Source organism: Scyliorhinus canicula, chromosome 6 (genome assembly GCF_902713615.1).
Source record: "Scyliorhinus canicula chromosome 6, sScyCan1.1, whole genome shotgun sequence".
NCBI lineage: Eukaryota > Metazoa > Chordata > Chondrichthyes > Carcharhiniformes > Scyliorhinidae > Scyliorhinus > Scyliorhinus canicula.
Genome location: NC_052151.1, coordinates 126,673,638 through 126,695,444, shown reverse-complemented (window position 1 = coordinate 126,695,444; position 21,807 = coordinate 126,673,638). Strand labels below are relative to the sequence as shown.

General features: G+C 47.0%; 1 protein-coding gene across 11 annotated transcripts in view; it reads right to left on the bottom strand.

The window, feature by feature from the left end:
• dnmt3ab (DNA (cytosine-5-)-methyltransferase 3 alpha b) overlaps positions 1-21,807 on the bottom strand; it is a 709,318-nt gene that overhangs the window by 5,272 nt on the left and 682,239 nt on the right. For all 11 annotated transcript variants that reach the window (XM_038800092.1, XM_038800094.1, XM_038800099.1 and 8 more), the window contains one exon: positions 15,415-15,533. In XM_038800092.1, the coding sequence (XP_038656020.1) occupies positions 15,415-15,533 (119 nt within the window). Of the gene's footprint in view, positions 1-15,414; positions 15,534-21,807 lie in introns of those variants that run through there.

The window sequence follows — 21,807 nt, the reverse complement described above, 5'->3', positions numbered from 1 at the left end:
TACCTCTCCATGATCTCTGCAAATCCTTCTTCTGCCTCTGTGTTAACAGGTTGGTTGCTTTTACATCATCTAGTTTTGGATGTGCTTCAATTTCCTCTGATGATCAATTTGTAGTCACTGAGCAAACACTCTGACCTTGTTACTAGCCACCCTATACAGTTCACAGCCCAGACTTCTGATTGATGAGGAAAGATTTTTGCGCAGTTAGTTCATAATTTTGCATATAGATGCTCAGCATGAGGCTGTCCGAGACATTCACTCTACACATGGAAACAACCACTATTCACTGGTGTCACTGCCAGAGAGGGAGGAGTAAGTAGTTGGGGTGGAGCAACTTCTAATTTGATATTTGCAGAGGTGGTGACTTAATTGTGTGTGGCTGTTGGGAATGCTGTAGAGTGAGGAGCAGCACTCTTCTCCTTTACGAAAGATTACACCTCCGAAAATGGGATAGAGCACAATACAAGAAATTATTGGAAGTTGTAATAAAAGCAATGTAATATTTGTGGAGAACTTTAATCTTCATCTAGACTGGACAAGTCAAACTAGCAAAGCTAGTCGAGAAAATTAATTTGTAGAATGCTTTTCATAACAGTCTCCTGGAGCAATACATTGTTGCACCAACAAATGAAAACAACTGATAAAGCTATTTTTGATATAATATTGTGCACAATATGCACAGAATGTGCTGATGTCTCACAGCAGAGCCTGGCCTCCAATTCTCTTGGAACCACCTTGCCACTGGATCAAGGTCCTGCTCAGCCAAGATCATGTGGTAGTCGTAGTTAAAAAAACATTTTGCATAGGCATCTTCCACTCATTAAAATAAAGTTTAGGACCCGGAATGTCAGGGCCCTCATGGTCAACCTCAACAGTAGCAGAATAAGTGCTGCATCAACATCCTAGCTTGGGACTGAGGCATCCTGATGTCAACATTGCCACCCTAAGAGATAAATGATGCGCCTGAGAAGGCCAGCTAAAAGAATGAGGTGGTGGGTACACCTTTTTTCTGGAAAGATGGTCCGTAAGAAGAACGACGCCTCCATGGGGTGAGCTTAACTGTCAAAAATGAGCTTGTCAGGTACCCCAGCAACTCTCTGTGGGATAAGCTAGTGCTCATGACTTGTTGGCTCTTCCTAAAGAGGAATCAGCACTCCACTGTCATCAGGGTACATATTCTTAGATTTGAGACAGCAGATGAGATTAAAGAGGGATTCTACACTGACCTTGAAAATCTGTGGGCGCGATTCTCCCAAACAGGGAGAAATCGTAAGGCTGGCGTCAAAAACGGGCGGGTTTGACGCCAGCCTCCCCCCCCGACCGGGAACCGATTCTGGTCCCCGGTCGGGGCTAGCATCCCGACGCCGTAAACTCCGGCATCACGGGCTTAACGAATTTCGTTAAGCCCGCTTGCCAGAGTTTGCGACGGCTGACGCGGCAAATGCCGCCAGCCGCGCATGCGCGGATTGGAAGACTCCAACCCGCGCATGCGCAGATGACGTCATCGCGCATTTGCGCGAAACCCGCGCCTGCGCGGGCCGGGATGCCCCTCAGCCGCCCCGCGAATGGATACAGCGGGGCGGCGGAAGGACAAAGAGTGCGCGGGAACCGGACCCGCTGCCCGCGATCGGTGCCCACCGATCGCGGGCCCATGGCACCCTTGGCACGGCCGTGGTACTGCCGTGCCAATCGGTGCCATGGTTGCCAAGATCCGAACTTTACGGCCGTTTTTACGAACGGCCAGACCAGGTGTGTAAAAAAACGGCGGCAGCGATTCGTGTCGGGAGTCGGGCGTGGGGGGGGGGGGGGGTAGAATAGCGGGAGGGCGTCAGACTAGCGTGGCCGTAAAAATTTACGACCCCCGCTATTCTCCGCACCGTCGTGAGTGCGGAGAATTGCGCCCTGTAGCCCAACAAGCGACAAACTGATCCTCCGAGATACTTTGATCTCCCAGACAGCTTACCGGTGGACACGCTCCTTGTTGATGTGGAGCCCAAAGTCAAATCAAAAAAGAGAGAAGCAGAGTCGGGAAAGACACAAATCTCTCCAAGACAGGCAAGGAAGGATATCTCCAGTGGAGTCCTCCTCCAAATGAATTGTCTAGAACAGGGGTGGGCAAACTACGGCCCGCGGGCCGCATGCGGCCCGCCAAAGGTATTTCTGCGGCCCTCCAAGTCATTAAAAAAAAAAAATTTCTTTAAAAAAAAATTTTTTTTTTTAAGGTTAATGGGGGGGGGGCTGTTGGGTTACTTACTGGTATAGGGTGGATACGTTGACTTGAGTAGGATGATCATTGTTCGGCACAACGTCGAGGGCCGAAGGGCCTGGTCTGTGCTGTACTGTTCTATGTTCTATATGAGGCGCCCAGAATCATAACCGGGTGAAGTAATTATTTTACTTAATATACTATGCGGCCCTTTGTGAATTGTGAATTTCTGAATGTGGCCCTTGCACGGAAAAGTTTGCCCACCCCTGGTCTAGAACATGACCTTGTCATAACTAACACCCAATTCTACCAGTGAAACATACATAAGACTTTATGGCAACACCCATGGTCCAAACAATTCCACTTGTTTGATTACTTCATTGTTTAAACAAGGGACTGCAGAGGCATCCACATCATCAATGCCCTGACAGGTACTGATGACTGCTGGACCAACCTTCACCTTATCTGATCTCCCACTTTCATCAGCCTGGCCCCCAAACAGTGGCGGCAGCAGGAGCAAGTCTGCAAGTAAATTAACATTGAAGGTCTCAAAGATCCGTCAAAGAGTCACTCTTCACTGCCAACCTCTCACCCTCCAGCCATCAGGAGCTACAGTGTGCCCATAGGACCTGGTTGACCCAAAAGTCTATCTTAACAAGCACCTGCAAAGAATTCCTTGGTCTTTCCAGCAGGAAATATTGTGACTAATTTGATGAAACAACAATAGATACAGGACCTAAATGATCATTAGTACAAAGCTTTCATTGATCGGAAACTTCACAACTCAAGAGAAAAGGAATAGACCTACAGATGGCTGAAGTCAGCAGCACAGCATAAATCCTTCAACAAAAAGAACAAATGGTGTGTCAGAATAGCGCGGGAGATCCAGCAGCTTGCGGACACGAATGACATGCATGCTTTCTTCAGCGCTGTTCCGATCATCTATGTCCCAAGCAGTCAAGGACCCAACCCATTGAGAACCAAGTATGTAGAGGAACTCATTATGGACAATATTTGTCAGTGCTTTTGGAGAGAATGTTTTGAAGCACCTAAGTTCTCCAGCTATTGTGATTCTTTTTTTCTGCTGACAATGTGCGTCTGCCTGCAGGTTTCTCGACGGCGTGGAGGTGATATCATTGGGAGATCCCATTGATAAGCGTGGGAAGAGAGCTGGCCAGCGGCAAACGGTGTGCCGCTGAGAAACACATGGCTGACGGACCAGAGAATCCCAAACTCTGTTTGTCAGACTTGAATGTGCTGAACTCCATTCCTCAATACCCCATCTGGCCTGGTTTTAGCACTATGCAGGTCTGGAACTAAATGGAAAAAGCCATTTGACAGCTAAAAGGCAACAAACCCCCAGGAGCAGAATCCCTGCTGAAATTCCAAAACATGTTGGAGATGCACTCATGGTATGTCCTCACCCTCATATCCTTAATCTGAGAAAAATAGCACAGGCCAGGGGATCTCAGGGATGCTGTGATCATGACTATAGTCAAGAAGGTAAACAAGTCCAATTGGAGTAACTGCAGAGTAGACTCCTGCTGTCTGTAACAGAGCCGATCACTGCAAAGGCCCCCCTCAACCACCTCCGTCCAGTGACCGAGGAACTTCCAGAGTCATAACACAGTTTTCACCCATTAAATGGCACCACAGACCAGATGTTCATTGTGCAGAACATTCAAGAAACGTGCAAGGGGCAGCACCAACAGCTGTACCTGCAGTTTTGACTTTTTCAATTGTAAAGACTTGTATGCTACAGTACTCAATTTGGCTGCCCTCAAATCTGACATCATCTTCTGCCTACTCCATGACAGGCATGGAACCTTCACTTCCTCATTGATAACTGGGCCAAGCAAGGCTGTTTCATTACAATAACCCTCTTTTCCAATTTCTTCATTGCAATACTGCACGCAGGGCTGGCTTGGCTAACCGGGTGGTTGCCTAGGCGTAGTTTGCTGAGGGATAGATAGATAGAGAAATATAGCACAGAACAGGCCCTTCGGCCCACGATGTTGCGCCGAACTTTTGTCCTAGGTTAATCATAGAATTTTGGACACTAAGGGCAATTTTTCATGGCCAATCCACCCAACCTGCACATCTTTGAACTGTGGGAGGAAACTGGAGTACCCGGAGGAAACCCACGCACACACGTGGAGGATGTGCAGACTCCACACAGACAGTGACCCAAGTCGAAATCGAACTTGGGACCCTGGAACTGTGAAGCAACTGTGCTATCCACAATGCTACCTTGCTGTCCTTAAGAAGAAGTTAACCTACACTCCATTATTCTACCCTAATCCATGTACCTATCCAATAGCCGCTTGAAGGTCCCTAACGTTTCCGACTCAACTACTTCCACAGGCAGTGCATTCCATGCCCCCACTACTCTCTGGGTAAAGAACCTACCTCTGACATCCCCTCTATATCTTCCACCATTTATCTTAAATTTATGTCCCCTTGTAATGGTGTGTTCCACCCGGGGAAAAAGTCTCTGACTGTCTACTCTATCTATTCCCCTGATCATCTTATAAACCTCTATCAAGTCGCCCCTCATCCTTCTCCGTTCTAATGAGAAAAGAATGTCAGGCCTAGCACCATCAACCTTTCCTCGTATGACCTACTCTCCATTCCAGGCAACATCCTGGTAAATCTCCTTTGCACCTTTTCCAAATCTTCCACATCCTTCCTAAAATGAGGCGACCAGAACTGCGCACAGTACTCCAAATGTGGCCTGACCAAGGTTTTGTACAGCTGCATCATCACCTCACGGCTCTTAAATTCAATCCCTCTGCTAATGAACGCTAGCACACCATAGGCCTTCTTCACAGCTCTATCCACGTGAGTGGCAACTTTCAAAGATCTATGAACATAGACCCCAAGATCTCTCTGCTACTCCACATTGCCAAGAACCCAACCGTTAACCCTGTATTCCGCATTCATATTTGTCCTTCCAAAATGGACAACCTCACACTTGTCAGGGTTAAACTCCATCTGCCACTTCTCAGCCCAGCTCTGCATTCTATCTATGTCTCTTTGAAGCCGACAACAGCCCTCCTCACTATCCACAACTCCACCAATCTTCGTATCATCTGCAAATTTACTGACCCACCCTTCAACTCCCTCATCCAAGTCGTTAATGAAAATCACAAACAGCAGAGGACCCAGAACTGATCCCTGCGGTACGCCACTGATAACTGGGCTCCAGGCTGAATATGTGCCATCCACCACCACTCTCTGTCTTCTATCGGTTAGCCAGTTTGTTATCCAACTGGCCAAATTTCCCACTATCCCATGCCTCCTTACTTTCTGCACAAGCCTACAATGGGGAACCTTATCAAATGCCTTACTAAAATCCATGTACACTACATCCACTGCTTTACCTTCATCCACATGCTTGGTCACCTCCTCAAAGAAGTCAATAAGACTTGTAAGGCAAGACCTACCCCTCACAAATCCGTGCTGACTATCCCTAATCAAGCAGTGCCTTTCCAGATGCTCAGAAATCCTATCCCTCAGTACCCTTTCCATTACTTTGCCTACCACCGAAGACTAACTGGCCTGTAATTCCCAGGGTTATCCTGATTCCCTTTTTTGAACAGGGACACGACATTCGCCACTCTCCAATCCTCTGGTACCACCCCTGTTGACAGCGAGGACGAAAAGATCATTGCCAACGGCTCTGCAATTTCATTTCTTGCTTCCCATAGAATCCTTGGATATATCCCGTCAGGCCCGGGGGACTTGTCTATCCTCAAGTTTTTCAAAACGCGCAACACATCTTCCTTCCTGACAAGTATCTCCTCGAGCTTATCAGTCTGTTTCACACTGTCATCTCCAACAATATGGCCCCTCTCGTTTGTAAATACTGAAGAAAAATACTTGTTCAAGACCTCTCCTATCTCTTCAGACTCGATACACAATCTCCCGCTACTGTCCTTGATCGGACCTACCCTCGCTCTAGTCATTCTCATATTTCTCACATATGTGTAAAAGGCCTTGGGGTTTTCCTTGATCCTACCTGCCAAAGATTTTTCATGCCCTCTCCTAATCCCTCTAATGCTCTCCTAATCCTTCTCACTAATCCTCAGTGGAGAGGTGGAGCAAGAAAGAAAGAAATTAATAAAAATAAAAACTGGAAAATGTAATTACTAAATTGCCACGTAATTGGAAAAAAATTGGGTACTCTAAATTTAAAAAAGAAAAAAAAGAATTGAACCCGGATCTCTGGCGCTATGAGGCAGCAATGCTAACCACTGTGCCACCGTGCCTCCCTATATGATAGTACATTACAATCTCAATTAGTGCTATTTAACTTCATATTAGCTAACAGTATTTAAGGATGCCTTAACCCACCCAAACAAATGTCCAGAATGAAATAATTAATTTGTTGGGAATGCAGTTCACAAAAATATATTAAATAATCTTAAAGAAGCCAAATATTTCAGCCTTATTTTAGACTGTACTCCAGAAGCAAGTCATACTGAGCAACATTTGTTGACAATCAAATTTTTAGTTGTAGAAGATATTTCAGTTACGGAGCATTTTCTGAGCTATAAACGAGTTTTGATACTATTGGAAATGGATTGTACGATATTGTACTTGATTTCAGAACAGAACGCAAGTTGGACTTACAAAACTGCGGAGGTCAGGGATATAACGGGTCCAATATGAAAGAAAAATCTAAACGGGTTCAGGCACTAATCTTAAAAGAAAATCCATGAGCATTTTATATACCATATGGATGTCATTCCCTGAATTTAGTCATCGGGATAAGTTGCCTGGAGTCAACGTCATTTTTTGGAACTGTCCAACACATATATGCTTTGTTTTCTGCCTCTGCTGCGCGATCGTATATATGGAAAAAAATGTTAAATGTTTCACCTCAAAGTCTTTATGCACAACCCGATGGGAGTGCAGAGTAGAATGTCTCAGAGCTATTAGATTTATTTAATTATTTTAACCCGAGGTGCTTTTTATGAACTTTCAGAAATGCTAGTTTCTGCAAACTCTTATATCATAACTAGAAGATTTCAACTTTTTAGTTCTTATGAGTTTCTGCTATGATATCCTACTCAGAATAAATGCTGCCAGCAAAACTATGCTATGTGCCTCTGTCAAACTGTGTAGCAGTTTCACTGATGAGTAGCGTCACAAATTAACAGTGGCATAGTAGTATTGCCGCTGGACTATGTCATAATATACATCTATGTATATAACGGAGTGCAGACAGGCAGTGATTGACTCGACAACTGATTCCATGATCTGGGATCAGATCGTTTTCTGGGTCCACTCCGATTCTCTTCGCCAGAAGCTCCTGAAAGTCAAGCAGCTCACCCTTACCATCGACATCGAAACGTGCGTTCTCCACGAACATGCTAACAATCGGTACTCCCACATCAGGGCGGCAAAGTTATCCTCCCACGAGGCGGAACAGGTGCACGCTATCACACAAATGCAGGGCCTAAGTATCGACAAGAGTGGCCATTTTGCGCGCTTTTCCCGGGCCCCTGCGCATGCGCACCATGACCGAGGGAACGGCGAGACCGACGACCAGACTGCGCAGGTGCGTACATCGTTCGACCACACTGCGCATGCGTGATGGCGCATGGAATGCGCTGACGTTGGTGTCATGACTTATCAGAATTGTGACTCCGCCCATTTAAAGTGGCAATGTCCGGCAAAATCACTACGGTGTCTTCAGTGTGGCAAGCTTGGCCTCTGCAGATCTGCTCCACTGCCCAGCAGCCAGCGATCCCAGCCGCGCCGCAGAAGCATCCGTTCAATACAGCAGGGTATGCCAGACTCCGACAGCCCAACAGGTCCTGATGCTGAGTGCCTTAAATCCCCATACCGGGTGGGCATCATTATGAAGCATACGCTGCCTTTCTCCAAGATAGTGAAGCACCTCCCGATCCTCAGCGTGGATCCCGACGATGGGTGGTGTGCTGTCCTCACAGTCAACAAGGCTCGCATCCGGTTCAAACTGGCCACCGGCGCATCGGCAAACCTCATCTCGAAATCCGATCTCGACACCATTCACATCAGACCAAGTATTCTTCCACCGGCCTGCCAGCTCCTTCACTACAACAGCAATGCCATAGCTGCCAGTGGCTCATGCCAACGGAGTGTCCAATAAGTCAATTAAAGCGACGCTGCGGTTTGAGATCGTAGGACCTGACAGAGCTTCCCTGCTCGGTGATCGGGCCTGCAAACTCCTGAACCTGGTTCAGCGAGTCCACACCATGTCATCGTCACAGGCAATGGCCTCACCTGATGAAAACTTCCAGGCTGATATTGATGACATCATCACACAGTACCACAGTGTGTTTGACGGAATTGGCACGCTCCCATACCGATACAAAATCCTGCTCAAACCGAACGCCACCCTGTGGTTCAGGCACCCCGTCGGGTGCCGGCACCCCTTAAGGACAGCCTCAAGCAGCAGTTGCAGGACCTCCAGGACCAGGGCATCATATCAAAGGTCACAGAACCCACGGACTGGGTAAGCTCCATGGTCTGTGTCAAGAAGCAGTCAGGGGAGCTTCGAATTTGTATCGACCCCAAGGATCAAAACCGCAACATCATGAGGGAACATTACCCGATACCAAAACGAAAAGAGTTGACCAGCGAGATGGCTCATGCCAAATTCTTTACGAAGCTGGATACCTCAAAGGGGTTCTGGCAAATACGGCTGGACGCATCCAGTCACAAGCTGTGCACATTCAATACCCCGTTCGGTCACTACTGCTACAACTGGAAGCCTTTTGGCATCATCTCTGCTTCAGAGGTATTTCGCCGCATCATGGAACAGATGATGGAGGGTATCGAGGGGATGCGAGTGTATGTTGACGATGTCATAATCTGGTCCACAACTACTCAAGAACACATCGATCGCCTCAAGCAGGTATTCCACAGAATCCATGAGCATGGTCTCCAACTCAACAGGGCCAAGTGCTCGTTCGGTCAGACATCAAATTCCTTGGTGACCACGTCTCGCAGCAAGGCGTGCGGCCAGATGCTGACAAGTTTTCGGCGATCAATGCCATGAAGACCCCAGAGGACAAGAAGGCAGTCCTCTGTTTTTTAGGGATGGTCAACTTCCTCGGGAAGTTCATTCCTAACATGGCGTCCCACACCACAGCCCTCCGCCATTTTGTCAAAAGTCGACGGAATTCCAGTGGCTGCCCGCTCATGAGAAAGAATGGTGTGAGCTGAGGGCAAAAGTCACCACAGCCCCGGTTCTGGAGTTCTTCGACCCAACCAAGGAGACCAAAATATCCACTGACGCGAGCCAGGACGGTATTGGGGCAGTGTTCCTCCAACAGGAAGACTCCTCGTCCTGGGCTCCAGTTGCATACGCCTCCAGAGCCATGACACCCACTGAGCAATGGTACACTCAGATTGAGAGGGAATGCCTGGGCCTCCTAACGCGAATCGACAAGTTTCACGACTATGTTTAAATTGCTATGTTAATATGCCAAAATTCACGGTTGAGACGGACCACAGGCCATTAGTCCACATCATCCAGAAGGATCTAAATTACATGACGCCTCGGTTACAACGAATCCTTCTCAAGCTACGCCGCTATGACTTTGAACTTGTCTACACGCCAGGCAAAGAACTCATTGTTGCAGATGCCCTTTCCAGGTCTATTACCACACCGTGTGAACAAACTGACTTTGTTTGCCAAATCGACGCGCAGGTGCAATTGTGTGCCTCCAACCTTCCGGTCTCTGATGAGAGAGTCATCCAAATTCGTGAGGAAACGGCCAAGGATCCTCTGCTACAGCGAGTGATGCAGCACCTTACAAATGGCTGGCAGAAGGGACAGTGTCCCCAGTTTTACAACGTCAAGGACGACCTGACGGTGGTGGACGGCATCCTATGAAGCTTGATAGGATCGTGATTCCGCAGAGCTTGCGAGCTATGGTGCTTGGCCAACTCCATGAGGGTCACCTGGGGGTCGAGAAATGTCGACGCAGAGCTCGGGAGGCAGTCTATTGGCCGGGCATCAGCCAGGACGTTGCCAACATGGTCCTCAACTGCCCTACATGTCAGAAATGCCAGCTAGCTCAACCCAAAGAAACGTTGCAGCAACATGAGATAGTGACCTCCCCATGGTCCAAAGTCAGTGTCAACCTTTTCCACGCCAAGGGGCGTGACTATGTCCTCGTGGTCGACTACCTCTCCAGTTACCCAGAAGTGGTGAAACTGTCCGACCTCACGTCAAAGGCAGTGATTAAAGCCTGCAAAGAAACGTTCGCCAGTCATGGCATACCGCTCACTGTGATGAGTGACAATGGTCCCTGTTTTTACAGCCAGGAATGGTCTGATTTTGCACGGCTATACAACTTCCGTCACGTAACCTCCAGCCCCCACTACCCGCAGTCAAACGGAAAGGCCGAAAAAGGGGTCCACATCGTCAAGAGATTGCTATGCAAGGCTGCAGACTCAGGCTCTGATTTCAACCTGGCAATGCTGGCATACAGAGCAACCCCGCTGTCCACTGGATTGTCTCCAGCGCAGATGCTCATGAATCGCACTCTGTGAACCACGGTTCCAGCCATCCATGTTCCAGACCTTGACTGCCTCACGGTCATACAAAAGATGCAGGAGCAGCACGGTAGCATGGTGGTTAGCATAAATGCTTCACAGCTCCAGGGTCCCAGGTTCGATTCCCGGCTGGGTCACTGTCTGTGCGGAGTCTGCACGTCCTCCCCGTGTGTGCGTGGGTTTCCTCCGGGTGCTCCGGTTTCCTCCCACAGTCCAAAGATGTGCGGGTTAGGTGGATTGGCCATGCTAAATTGCCCGTAGTGTCCTAAAAAGTAAGGTTAAAGGGGGGGTTGTTGGGTTACGGGTATAGGGTGGATACGTGGGTTTGAGTAGGGTGATCATTGCTCGGCACAACATCGAGGGCCGAAGGGCCTGTTCTGTGCTGTACTGGTCTATGTTCTATGCAGCAGTCTCGAGCCCAATAAAAATCAGCATACGACGCTCATGCCACAGATCTCCCCGAGCTGGTCCCAACTGATCGGGTTCGTGTTCAGCTGCCTGACGGCGGCTGGTCAGCCACAGCTGTGGTGGTCAAGCAAGTGGCCCCGAGATCGTTCCTCGTTTGCATGGCTGATGGCTCCTTCCTACGACGCAACAGATGGGCCCTGTGCAGAGTTCCACGCCCGCCACCTGACCGTGATGCCCTGCCACACACAATGCTTCCTCCGGACGTGCCCTACCACGAGGCCACCGATCTACCAGCAATCCTGCCGACCCCTGTGACCACCGCATTAGTGGCGGTCCTGCCTATCCAAGTGCAGGGGGCCCCTGATCCACCCTTGCAGCGATGAACCAGAATTCGTCACCCACCACAAAGACTAAACTTATTGACTGAACTTTTGCACAATTTTGTTACCTCATCGTTTTGACCTCTGTAAATATCGTATTTACCATTTCATCTGCCCTATATCTGCACTAGCAACACCTTCCTCTGTGTATAAGTTCACTGTTGTACATTCTGTACGTAGTCACACACATATAAACAAACATACACACACGCACATTAAAATTTATTATCTAAAAAAAAGGGGTCATCTATTATATCTATGTATATAATGGAGTGCAGACAGGCAGTGATTGACACATAGGATGACCAGTAAGCACACAGAACAGAGCAGTCAATCACCAGACAGAACACTACCACTATAAAACCAGAGGACACCAGGGTTCCCGTTCTCTCCGGACCCAGCCTCTGAGACAGTCAGAGTTCGTGAGCTAGTCAGTGCAAACACCATGTGGCAGTCAGTAAGTCTGGTCAGGCTAGCACTAGGTCTCCAGTCAAGTCAGCATAGTATCAACCCACAATTGAACATGTATAGTAGGTAAGACGTTAAATAAAATCGGGTTGCATCTTATCAAGTGTTGGAGGTCTGTCTCTCGCTACACTGCATTAAGTGCAGTCCTCATCGACCCAGCCTGCCCAACACATCAGACTAGTAATCCAGAAACTAGTAATCCAGTGTGCAGGTGAGTGCTCAATTTTCCTTGCACTGCAGCTCATAGGAACCCCTGCTGGCCTCTGGATGCAACTGCAGAAGTATCAAAGCTGTGTTGAGGCTCATTTCTCAAGGGGCTAGTTTAGCACACTGGGCTAAATAGCTGGCTTTTAAAGCAGACCAAGGCAGGCCAGCAGCACGGTTCAATTCCCGTACCAGCCTCCCCGAACAGGTGCCGGAATGTGGAGACCCGGGGCTTTTCACAGTAACTTCATTTGAAGCCTACTTGTGACAATAAGCGATTTTCATTTTATTTCAGAGACCCAGAGTCATGCTCTGGGGACCCAGGTTCAATCCCGCCACAGCATTTGATGACATTTGAATTCAATAAAAACATCTTAACATGGGCATGAAACCATTGTCGATTGTCGTAAAAACCCATCTGGTTCACCAATGTCCTTTAGGGAAGGAAATCTGTCGTCTTTACCTGGCCTGGCCTACATGTGGGATTCCAGATCCACAGCAATGTGGCTGACTCTTAAATGCCCTCGGGGATGGGCAATAAATGCTGACCCAGCCAGTGACACCCACATCCCATGAACGAATAATAAAAAGAAACTTAACCTATTATTATGCAAATGATTATGAAAAGGCACCACTAACATCTGCAAAAGAATTAGCTGCAGAGCTAGATGCGGAGCCCCTTTTGAAAAGTAGAAGGGGAATGTTCAAGAAAAAGTAATTTGAATATGAGTATTGATGATGTTCCTGATGCAGAAAATCCTGAAAGCCTGTTCAGAAATCATGGGTATAATGTTATAGTAGGCCCAGCCACAAGTCTTTATCAGAAAGAATCCAACAGTTACAAAACTTCAATAACCCATGGTGATTTTTATGGAACCTAAAGCATTTACCAGGTGAAAATGAACTATCGGGTGCGTGTCAAAGGTCAGAGGATAAGTTAAGTTACCAATAAAGTAGTGATATTAATGGCTGCAACTTACTGAGTGCATTAGAAATTGCAAATGCAATATTTCCTAAAGGTGAAAATGACCTAAATACAAGCAGTTTGACTGGGTGTGGAGTGCGAGGTGTGGACGGATGGGTGTGTGGCGTGATGAAGACAAAGGGGGCAATGTGGAAGAAGGGGTGTACAAGGAGTTGGGAAGCAAAGGTGAGGGTTCACAATGACAGGCAGAGGGGCAAACACCTGACCGACAAAGACGAACAATGGAAGGCAGAGGGAAGACCGAGGGGAGGGAAACTGGACCCCGACAAGCCTGCATGCATGAAAGTTCACAAACAAGGGGTCAAAGAGATTTCACATTATTGACTGGAAGAGGATACACAAAAACAACAGATGCAGTGGGTAATGGTCCAATTGGGCATGGGTACCTCACAGGTGATGGACTCGGGGGAGGATGGTTGGAACAAAGAACAGATTTCTTCTTGAGGTTGCTGACCGTTTCCCTCTGGGTTGCTGACATCCTGCATGGATTGATGAAAACAGGTGGGCTGGAGAGACTGATGTGAGTGTGTTGGACTGGTATTTAAATATGGTGGCAGGGCCTTATCACTCACCTGTCCATAATTAATGAGGTTCCAAGCACAGTATCTGGCGTGAGATCCAGCTGCCGGAGTCGCCCACCACCGCATTTCGTCTCAAAATAGGAGAATTACACCCACCTCCTCCTGCTTCTATTTGCTATGTTTCTATTACCCGTGCCTCGGAGACCCTGAACGAGCGCTGGTTAATACTGGTCTCCACACTGGGAAACACCGGGCCAAACGCGTTTGATAAAGGACTCTGTTAGATTTCTGTTAAGTTGCGCTCTAACAATTCAGATTTTGTACTTATAACAAGACTAACTATGAAGTGCATTGGAAGAAATTGACTGTAATGCAGTTGGAACAAATTGTTAGCTGGATAATCTCGATACCAGCAGTAAAATCTGGTCATTTCTGAAATAAGATTGTCAGAATGTGAAATGCATCAAAATACCATACATGAGTTAATTGAGGTATTTCAAAAGGAAATAGGAACACACATGGGAAACAAGCACATTAAGGGATTTAGGAGGGAAATTGTGATTCAAAAGTAAAAGAGCTAGATATCTCATCGTGTGCTACAGCAATAGTGTGATGGGCTTGCTACCTTCACTCCACCATGATCATGAAGTTAGCTTCCAGTAGGTCTTCCTTGCATCATTAAAGGAAAGGTGGCCACATTTAAGGGAATAGAGGCATCCCAAAGACGGAAATGGTGATTTTTGTTTTAATATTTGGACTGGGTTGCACCTCTATTGGATCCTCAGGGAAGGATGAGATGCTCACGGCTGGACCCACTCCTTCCAAGTGGGGCATGCCTTGGCCTTTTGCTGCTGCCCTGGGAACTGTCGCTCCTTCCTTGCAGTCTTGGGATGAGCAGGCTGAAAGCAGGGAAACTAATCATTGTGCCTGGCTCGAACGCTCTACTGTCCACTTCTTGTAGTCTTTGCTTCTTGGTTAGTGGAATGAAAATTTAGCTTGGGATGGAGATAAGGCAGTAGAATGGCCTCCTTCTGCACTGTAAATTCTATGTAAATTCTATTTCCCTGACCAACTTTCCACCAACATACTGAACAAATTCAGGCAGATTGAAATCCAATTCAAAAAGCTATTATGATCAACAACATGCACAGTCAGCTCAGTGGGCCGATTTCCTTATGTAATATTGGTTTGAAATATTTACTGGAGATATTCAAATATCAAACAGAATATACATGCTAACTATGGCTCACAGGTCATATGACTGGACTGACCACAATGGTGCACTTTATAATCTACGAGCTGTGTGTGAATGTGCCAAAGTTCAGGATTTCAGAAATTGCTTGATAACTAGTTGAAGCAAATGAGGAAAATATTGCATAAATGTGCATAAAGTCAGTTTAAAAATAATTTTGGTCATATTAAAAAGACAATACATGATATATAATACAAAGGGGAATAACAGAGAGTATTATCCATTTTATAAATCCTGGTCTGCTTAGGACTCATTTTATACACTCAAAGAGAGGATCCATCTCTCATGTGATTGCTCTGTGATGCTGTCCAACAAAAGAACATTTTTATTAAACCATGCCTCATCTATGCTCAATTGTGCTATGTATTGATGATGAGAGGCTGACATTCGATCAGTAGTTGGAATAGGATTAGATATGAGAAAAACAAACATACCGTTCCATTTCAGTGCACCAGAGAATGTCTTCCTTTTCATTCATTAGGACTGGGAAATGCTGGTCTTTGCCCTGCTTGACAGAATTAGATCTAGTGGTGATGGTTCGCACTTTGTTGAACTAAAAGAAAAAAGTTATGCTTAAGACCAAAAAGAATCAAAACGACAATAAAATCCCAAACCAATGAAACTAAAATAAGTTTTAATTTGACAAAGGATTACTGAGGAACTATAATACATATGCACGTATGGTTTCATTTATATTTCACCTTGTGACATGATCTCAAAGTTTTGTGTTCCACACGCAAATAGAAAGTAAGTTCAGCAGATTCATTATTTCTGGATTGGAGCACATTGTTAAATAAAGATGCAAGACTCGTTTGGAATATCATGACTGACAATCAATTCTCGTTGGTGGGAAAAGGACTATGCTTTCAATAATAGGTTTGGTGATCTATAGCTTTGAAAACAATGGTACATTATACATAACAATAATTAATAGAACCATGTAATTAGATTAATGGTTAGCATTGGGTAGCTTTACTAATAGGCAGGGATTGGATCCTTTTTATGCAGCAAAGACAAATTTGGAAAATGTAATCATGGCTTACTGGAAGTAGGTTTTAGGTCATCTTAAACCTTTGATCCAATCAGAACAAATAATGAAATATGACACAAATATTATGTGTTTGTGATCCAAAGGTGTCAAAAGTTAAGCTCAGATTCTGTTAGACCAACTTTCTAACTGAGTCACTGACCTGATTAATACTATACTCCTGTATGCTTCACCCGATGCACGGTGTGTATGTATTTACATTATGGACATTGTGTTTTCTTTTCATGTACCAAATGATCTGTTTGAGTATCTTGCAGAAAAATACTTTTCACTGTACCTCGGTACATGTGACAATAAACAAATCCATCCACCCATCAAGTGCACAACCCAACTTGTGACCTAGTGTGCGGAGTCCATGGATGTGGGAGAGGCAAAAAAGTAGAATCTGAAAAATTCGTGGAGAATCTTTTTTTCATATTTTTACAATTCCTATATGTGAGAATTTATATTTAGAGAAAGCACACTGTTAGTATGCTTGCTGCACACGAAGAAATCAAAATCATGGACATTTTCAAGAATCTATTTTATCTGCGATAATTGTTGCTGTCTGTGGTTGCAGTTGCCAAACATTTATTAGCTTCCTTCCCACGGTGGAACATTTTAACTGCTAACTCAACAATGAAGAGCTCCAGGTATTTGAGTATTGAATGTACATAGGTACATATAGAATATACAGTGCAGAAGGAGGCCATTTGGCCCATCGAGTCTGCACCGACCCACTTAAGCCCTCACTTCCACCCTATCCCCGTAACCCAATAACCCCGCTAACATTTTTGGTCACTCAGGGCAATTTATCATGGCCAATCCACCTAACCTGCACGTCTTTGGACTGTGGGAGGAAACCGGAGCACCCGGAGGAAACCCACGCAGACATAGGGAGAACATGCAGACTCCGCACAGACAGTGACCCAGTGTGGAATCGAACCTGGGACCCTGGCGCTGTGAAGCCACAGTGCTAGCCACTTGCGCTACCATGCTGTCCCCCAAAACAAAAATTACATTTGGAATGGAACTGCAAATTTACAAGAACAAAACAAACTAGTCTGGCCAACAGACAACATGGGAACCTATTTGTCAATGGCATGGTCTCAACTGCTATGGGTGAAGCCAAGTGCACAGAGTACACAATAGCAACAGGCGTACAGTCACTGATGCCCTGGACATGAGGAAAATCAGCGAGTGCTGCAAGCCCCAAAGCTTTCTCATGTTGACTGCTGAGGTCAGTTCGGGAGGATGATGATGTGGAGATACCGGCGTTGGACTGGGGTGAGCACAGTAAGAAGTCTTACAACACCAGGTTAAAGTCCAACAGGTTTGTTTCAAGCACTAGCTTTCGGAGCGCTGTTCATTCACCTGCTCATCAGCAGGTCATTCACCTGAGGAAGGAGCAGTGCTCCGAAGCTAGTGTTTGAAACAAACCTGTTGGACTTTAACCTGGCATTGTAAGACTTCTTACCTGGAGGTTGATGTACTGGTTCGCTCAGGCGAACAGGATATTGGTGAATTGCTCAATACAGCTTAGCATGATTGCCTGGGAGGTATGGTTAATAAATGTTGTGGCAGACTAGAGAGACACGATCGTAAAGAAGTTAAGCACTGTGGTGGTTTTGAGAGCCACTGCCAAAACATAGTTCCTGGTCCAGCAGGCAGAGGTCCCGTTGCAGGAATTTACATAGGCCTGCCTGGAGCATTGTAGCCGTCTGATGCACTGATTTTCAGATATATCCAAGAAACTACCTTTTTGTTGTAAACCCCAATGCTGAGACCAAGTGCAGCTCCCAAGTCCGCTCTCACTGGTGCAACTGATTGCACAATCCTCCTGGAGGTAGCCTCCTAATTAGCCACCATTGCCCAATCAGAAGGCCAGGATGTCTGGAAGCGTAGCAGCCACATAGGGTAAGGTAGTCGCTATTGAGACAAGTCGGGAACTGGTGTGTACATGCAGTTAAAATTATTTGGGGAGAAGCGAAGGAAAGAAACCCCTCCGAGTGCATTGTTCAAGCTGTGGGCGCGGGCTTTCCTGCCTGCAGCTGACCCCCACCACCCATTGGGACTCAAAGCTTCTGGCTTCAGTGGCCCCCAGCTTGCTGCAAGGAGGCTGACTCCATGGAAAAGGCAGTCCCTGCAGGCAGCGAGAGGCCACTCCACCTGATCACCCACAAAATTAGACCCAAATGTGTCCGTAATCAGCTTAATTGGCTGCCTTCTTTCCTGGTACAGGCAGCTGGTCTGATCCCCGCCCACGCATGAGAAACATCCCTGTAGTGAATCAGGAAGCTGTCCCAACATAACACCCCTCACTTCCTGGATCCACATCGGCATACAGGCTTCTTTCAACAATTTCTTCATCTAATGACTCTGATGAGAACTGCACCAGTGATAAGCAGTCAAAGCTTATCAAAGGTAAGTAAGGCAAATAAATGTGAGTAAAAAGCAATATGGAAGATGGAAAAGTCTAGCGGAAATCAGAAAACACGATGGTACTCAGATCCTTAGATCCAGTTACCTTAATGTTGAAATGAAATATTGAAATGTTGGGCAGGGAGGATGAAAATGGTCCATTATATTTCCGCATCCTGGAGAATTGCACTTCCATTTGTCACGCCATGCAGGTGACCTTCATAGTGATGGTCTGGTAACATGCTAAATTGAATAATCTTCTCACTTTAAATTCTCATTCTCCTGACTAGCAGTTAAATTGAGACACACAGTCAAATTTATAAAGAATTTCTTCTTGAGAATGAATACATTTAGTGTTGGATTCATGGACAAGTTCCCATCTATATAGTGATTAATAGTAGAATTTTAATCTCCCAATTTTTGATTATTCTATGAAACACAACATTTGCAATAAATTGGTACGAAGAGCAATTCCCTGTATGAATGATCTTAACGACATTAACAATGATTATTAAATCTCCTTGTGGCTTAGTTTAATTAGTAGACTTTTTGCTACCGAATCAAAGTTTTTAGGTCAAGCTGTCATTCGGGTTTTTACACACCCTGGATGCTCCAATGCAAAACCGAAGGCTTGTTATTTTGTAAGTGATGGTGTCCTTTACATGAGGCTACTAAACCAAGGTCGAATGTGCCTATTCTAGTAGTTCAGTGACTATTAAAGATCCAAGATCCGCAAATGATTTTCTGAATATCCTGGCCAATGTTCCTCCCTAAACTGACAGCACAGATTAACTGATTAGCAAACCACAATGTTTCCAGCTCATGCTGTATGTAAAATGACTGTGTCATTTAGCTCATAGGACAGGAATTAACATGCTTCAAAGCAATCTTTTGTCAAGGGTATGGTGACATTTTTGAAATTAACCACAAGTGTTATATATACAAACCCGTTATCATGTGGATAGGCAAGAAAAAAGTCAGCGGGCTCAATTTAAAAAATTTTTTAGTGTACCCAATTCATTTTTTCCAATTAAGGGCAATTTAGCATGGCCATTCCACCGACTCTGCATATCTTTGGGTTGTGGGGGCGAAACCCATGCAAACACGGGGAGAATGTGCAAACTCCACATGGACAGTGACCCAGAGCCGGGATCGAACCTGGGAACTCGGCGCGTGAGGCAGCAATGCTAACCACTGCGCCGCCGTGCTGCCCAGTGGGCTCAATTTAACAGAAAAGTTCGAAGGATGTGATCTAATGGCCATACTCTGCCAGAAAAGCAGCTCACTGTGGTCAAGCATGGCCGGTAAAAGCCTGGAGACCCTGCTCCTGGAATCTACCCAGACTGCAATGCCTCGTGAGATCCAACGCGATCTCGTGAAACATTGCAATGTAAATGGCACCCATTGTAGGCAGGATCACTTTCTGATAAATCTGCATATTAGTGTGAGACAGTTAGTCTCACTCTAATGTGCAGATACTCGAGGTACCCGAGACTTTGGGATTCAGCCCGGTCACCCCAGAGACCTTGGGCAAGCGCCATTCAGCACTGGCCCCCAAAATGGGGACCAGATGGAATAGCACTCGTGGAGGTCTCCCATGGGATCAGAGGTTCTCAGCTGCGTGCTCTTTGGGAAAGGTGATGCCTGGCACTGCTGGTGCCACCTGGGCACCCTGGCAATGCCAGCCTGGCACCCTGGCAGTGCCACCTTGGTGCCAGCCTGGCACTGCCAATGTGACCTGGTGGCATTGCCAGCTGACATGGGCACTACAGAATGCCACGCTGACACTGCCATGGTGTCAAGCTGGCAGTTGTTGCGCATGTGCGACCAGGCCGTGGGGGCTGCTGGAGAAGGCCGAGGTGGGTGCGGGGGAGGGCCTGGGACCCTCCCATAGTGTATTTGGGCTGGGGGGCTCGGGGAGGTCAGGGATCACTTCGGTGGCCTCGTCATTTAAAAATGGCGTCCTGATCTCTCGCGATCTGTAGCCTTGGCTGCCGTTCCCCGTTGAGGCCCCTTATACAATGCAAGTCGTATTGAATAGCCATGTGTTTCTCGGCACTGGTTAATGGGATGAGGGGATGGGCAATGGGGAGATGGGGTGAGCTGATGGACAAAGCCCCGTCTTATCAGGAGTGGGCGAGGATGGAGGTCTCCCTGGTTTTCTGGGCCCTCACCACCGCCTGTCCTCCATCCTCCTGCTGCTCCCGCAGTGCCTTCTGTGGCACATGCTGTCCATTTCCTTGAATTACCAACGACACCTGTACACTTTCGGCCGTTGCTGGTATTCCCCACTGGGTTTCTCCTTGGCCTGACGGGCAGCTGGTCTGCAAGGTGTGTGGCAGCATCCTGCACATGGGGTGCCGCCTCCAGCACTGGAGTCAACACTGCTGCCTTCTCTGCATCTGGCTGCCTGGGCTGCCACCAGCACCGTGAGGGCTACCACTGTGGGGTCAACAACACCATCTACCTTGATTGCTGTAAGGAATTGAAGAGAGACTGACAATCAGTTAGGGCCTCTGCCCCAGGACCCTCACATCTCCCTGGCCTCTCCCGACACTTACTTGTCCCGCCTTCTCTCAGAGTGCCATCCAGCTAGCCAGCTGTACTGGATGATGCCCTCGGCCCAGCAGGAACCCCTAAGCCACAAACCCCTGCCGGGAACATTAGGGAGACCGTGCTCGGTGCCCTCCCCTGATCCACACGCTCACCCTCTGGTTGCGAGAATAACCCAGTGCCAGCTCGAGAGAGTTTGACTGTTGGCTGTTGCTTATATGGTGCTGATGCCTCTAGTGTATTGGCAAAGTGTTCAGGCCTCACAGTTTGATTGGAATGTGAGGCAATAACACTAAGCTGAGACATGGCACGTGTACGCATGAGAATGCACTTGGGAATATTTTTTTAATTAGACGGTCAACAGGATACAAAAGTGCTCTCATAACTAACAATGCCAATTCCTTGTTAGCAATAGCCTTCAGCTGTGCAGCCAGAGGCTGCTCACAGCCAAAGAGCGTTAAAGTGACATTCAGCATGCAACCACAGAGCTTTGTCTCGGAAATGTTTGGTACGGCAGACAGGCTGTATTTGCCCCAGTTATGGGTATGCACAATATTAGAGGATGGGCCTGTAGGCTCAGCGAATGCTGAGCCCCTCACACCCCAACCGATGGGTGATCCCCGACCTGTGACTTTCAGGCCCGTCCCCTTGAGGGACTACCCCACTACATCCCCAGAGCACTGGGCAGCTGCTCCAGTGTCCTTGGACTGCATGCCGGGGATTGGAAATAGCTACTCAGGTCCCCTCAGCAGTCATTGTGCTAGCTTCCGGTTTTTAAATAGAAGCGTTAATGGCGCCCGCGCGACCTCTTGCTGGGGAGCCGCAT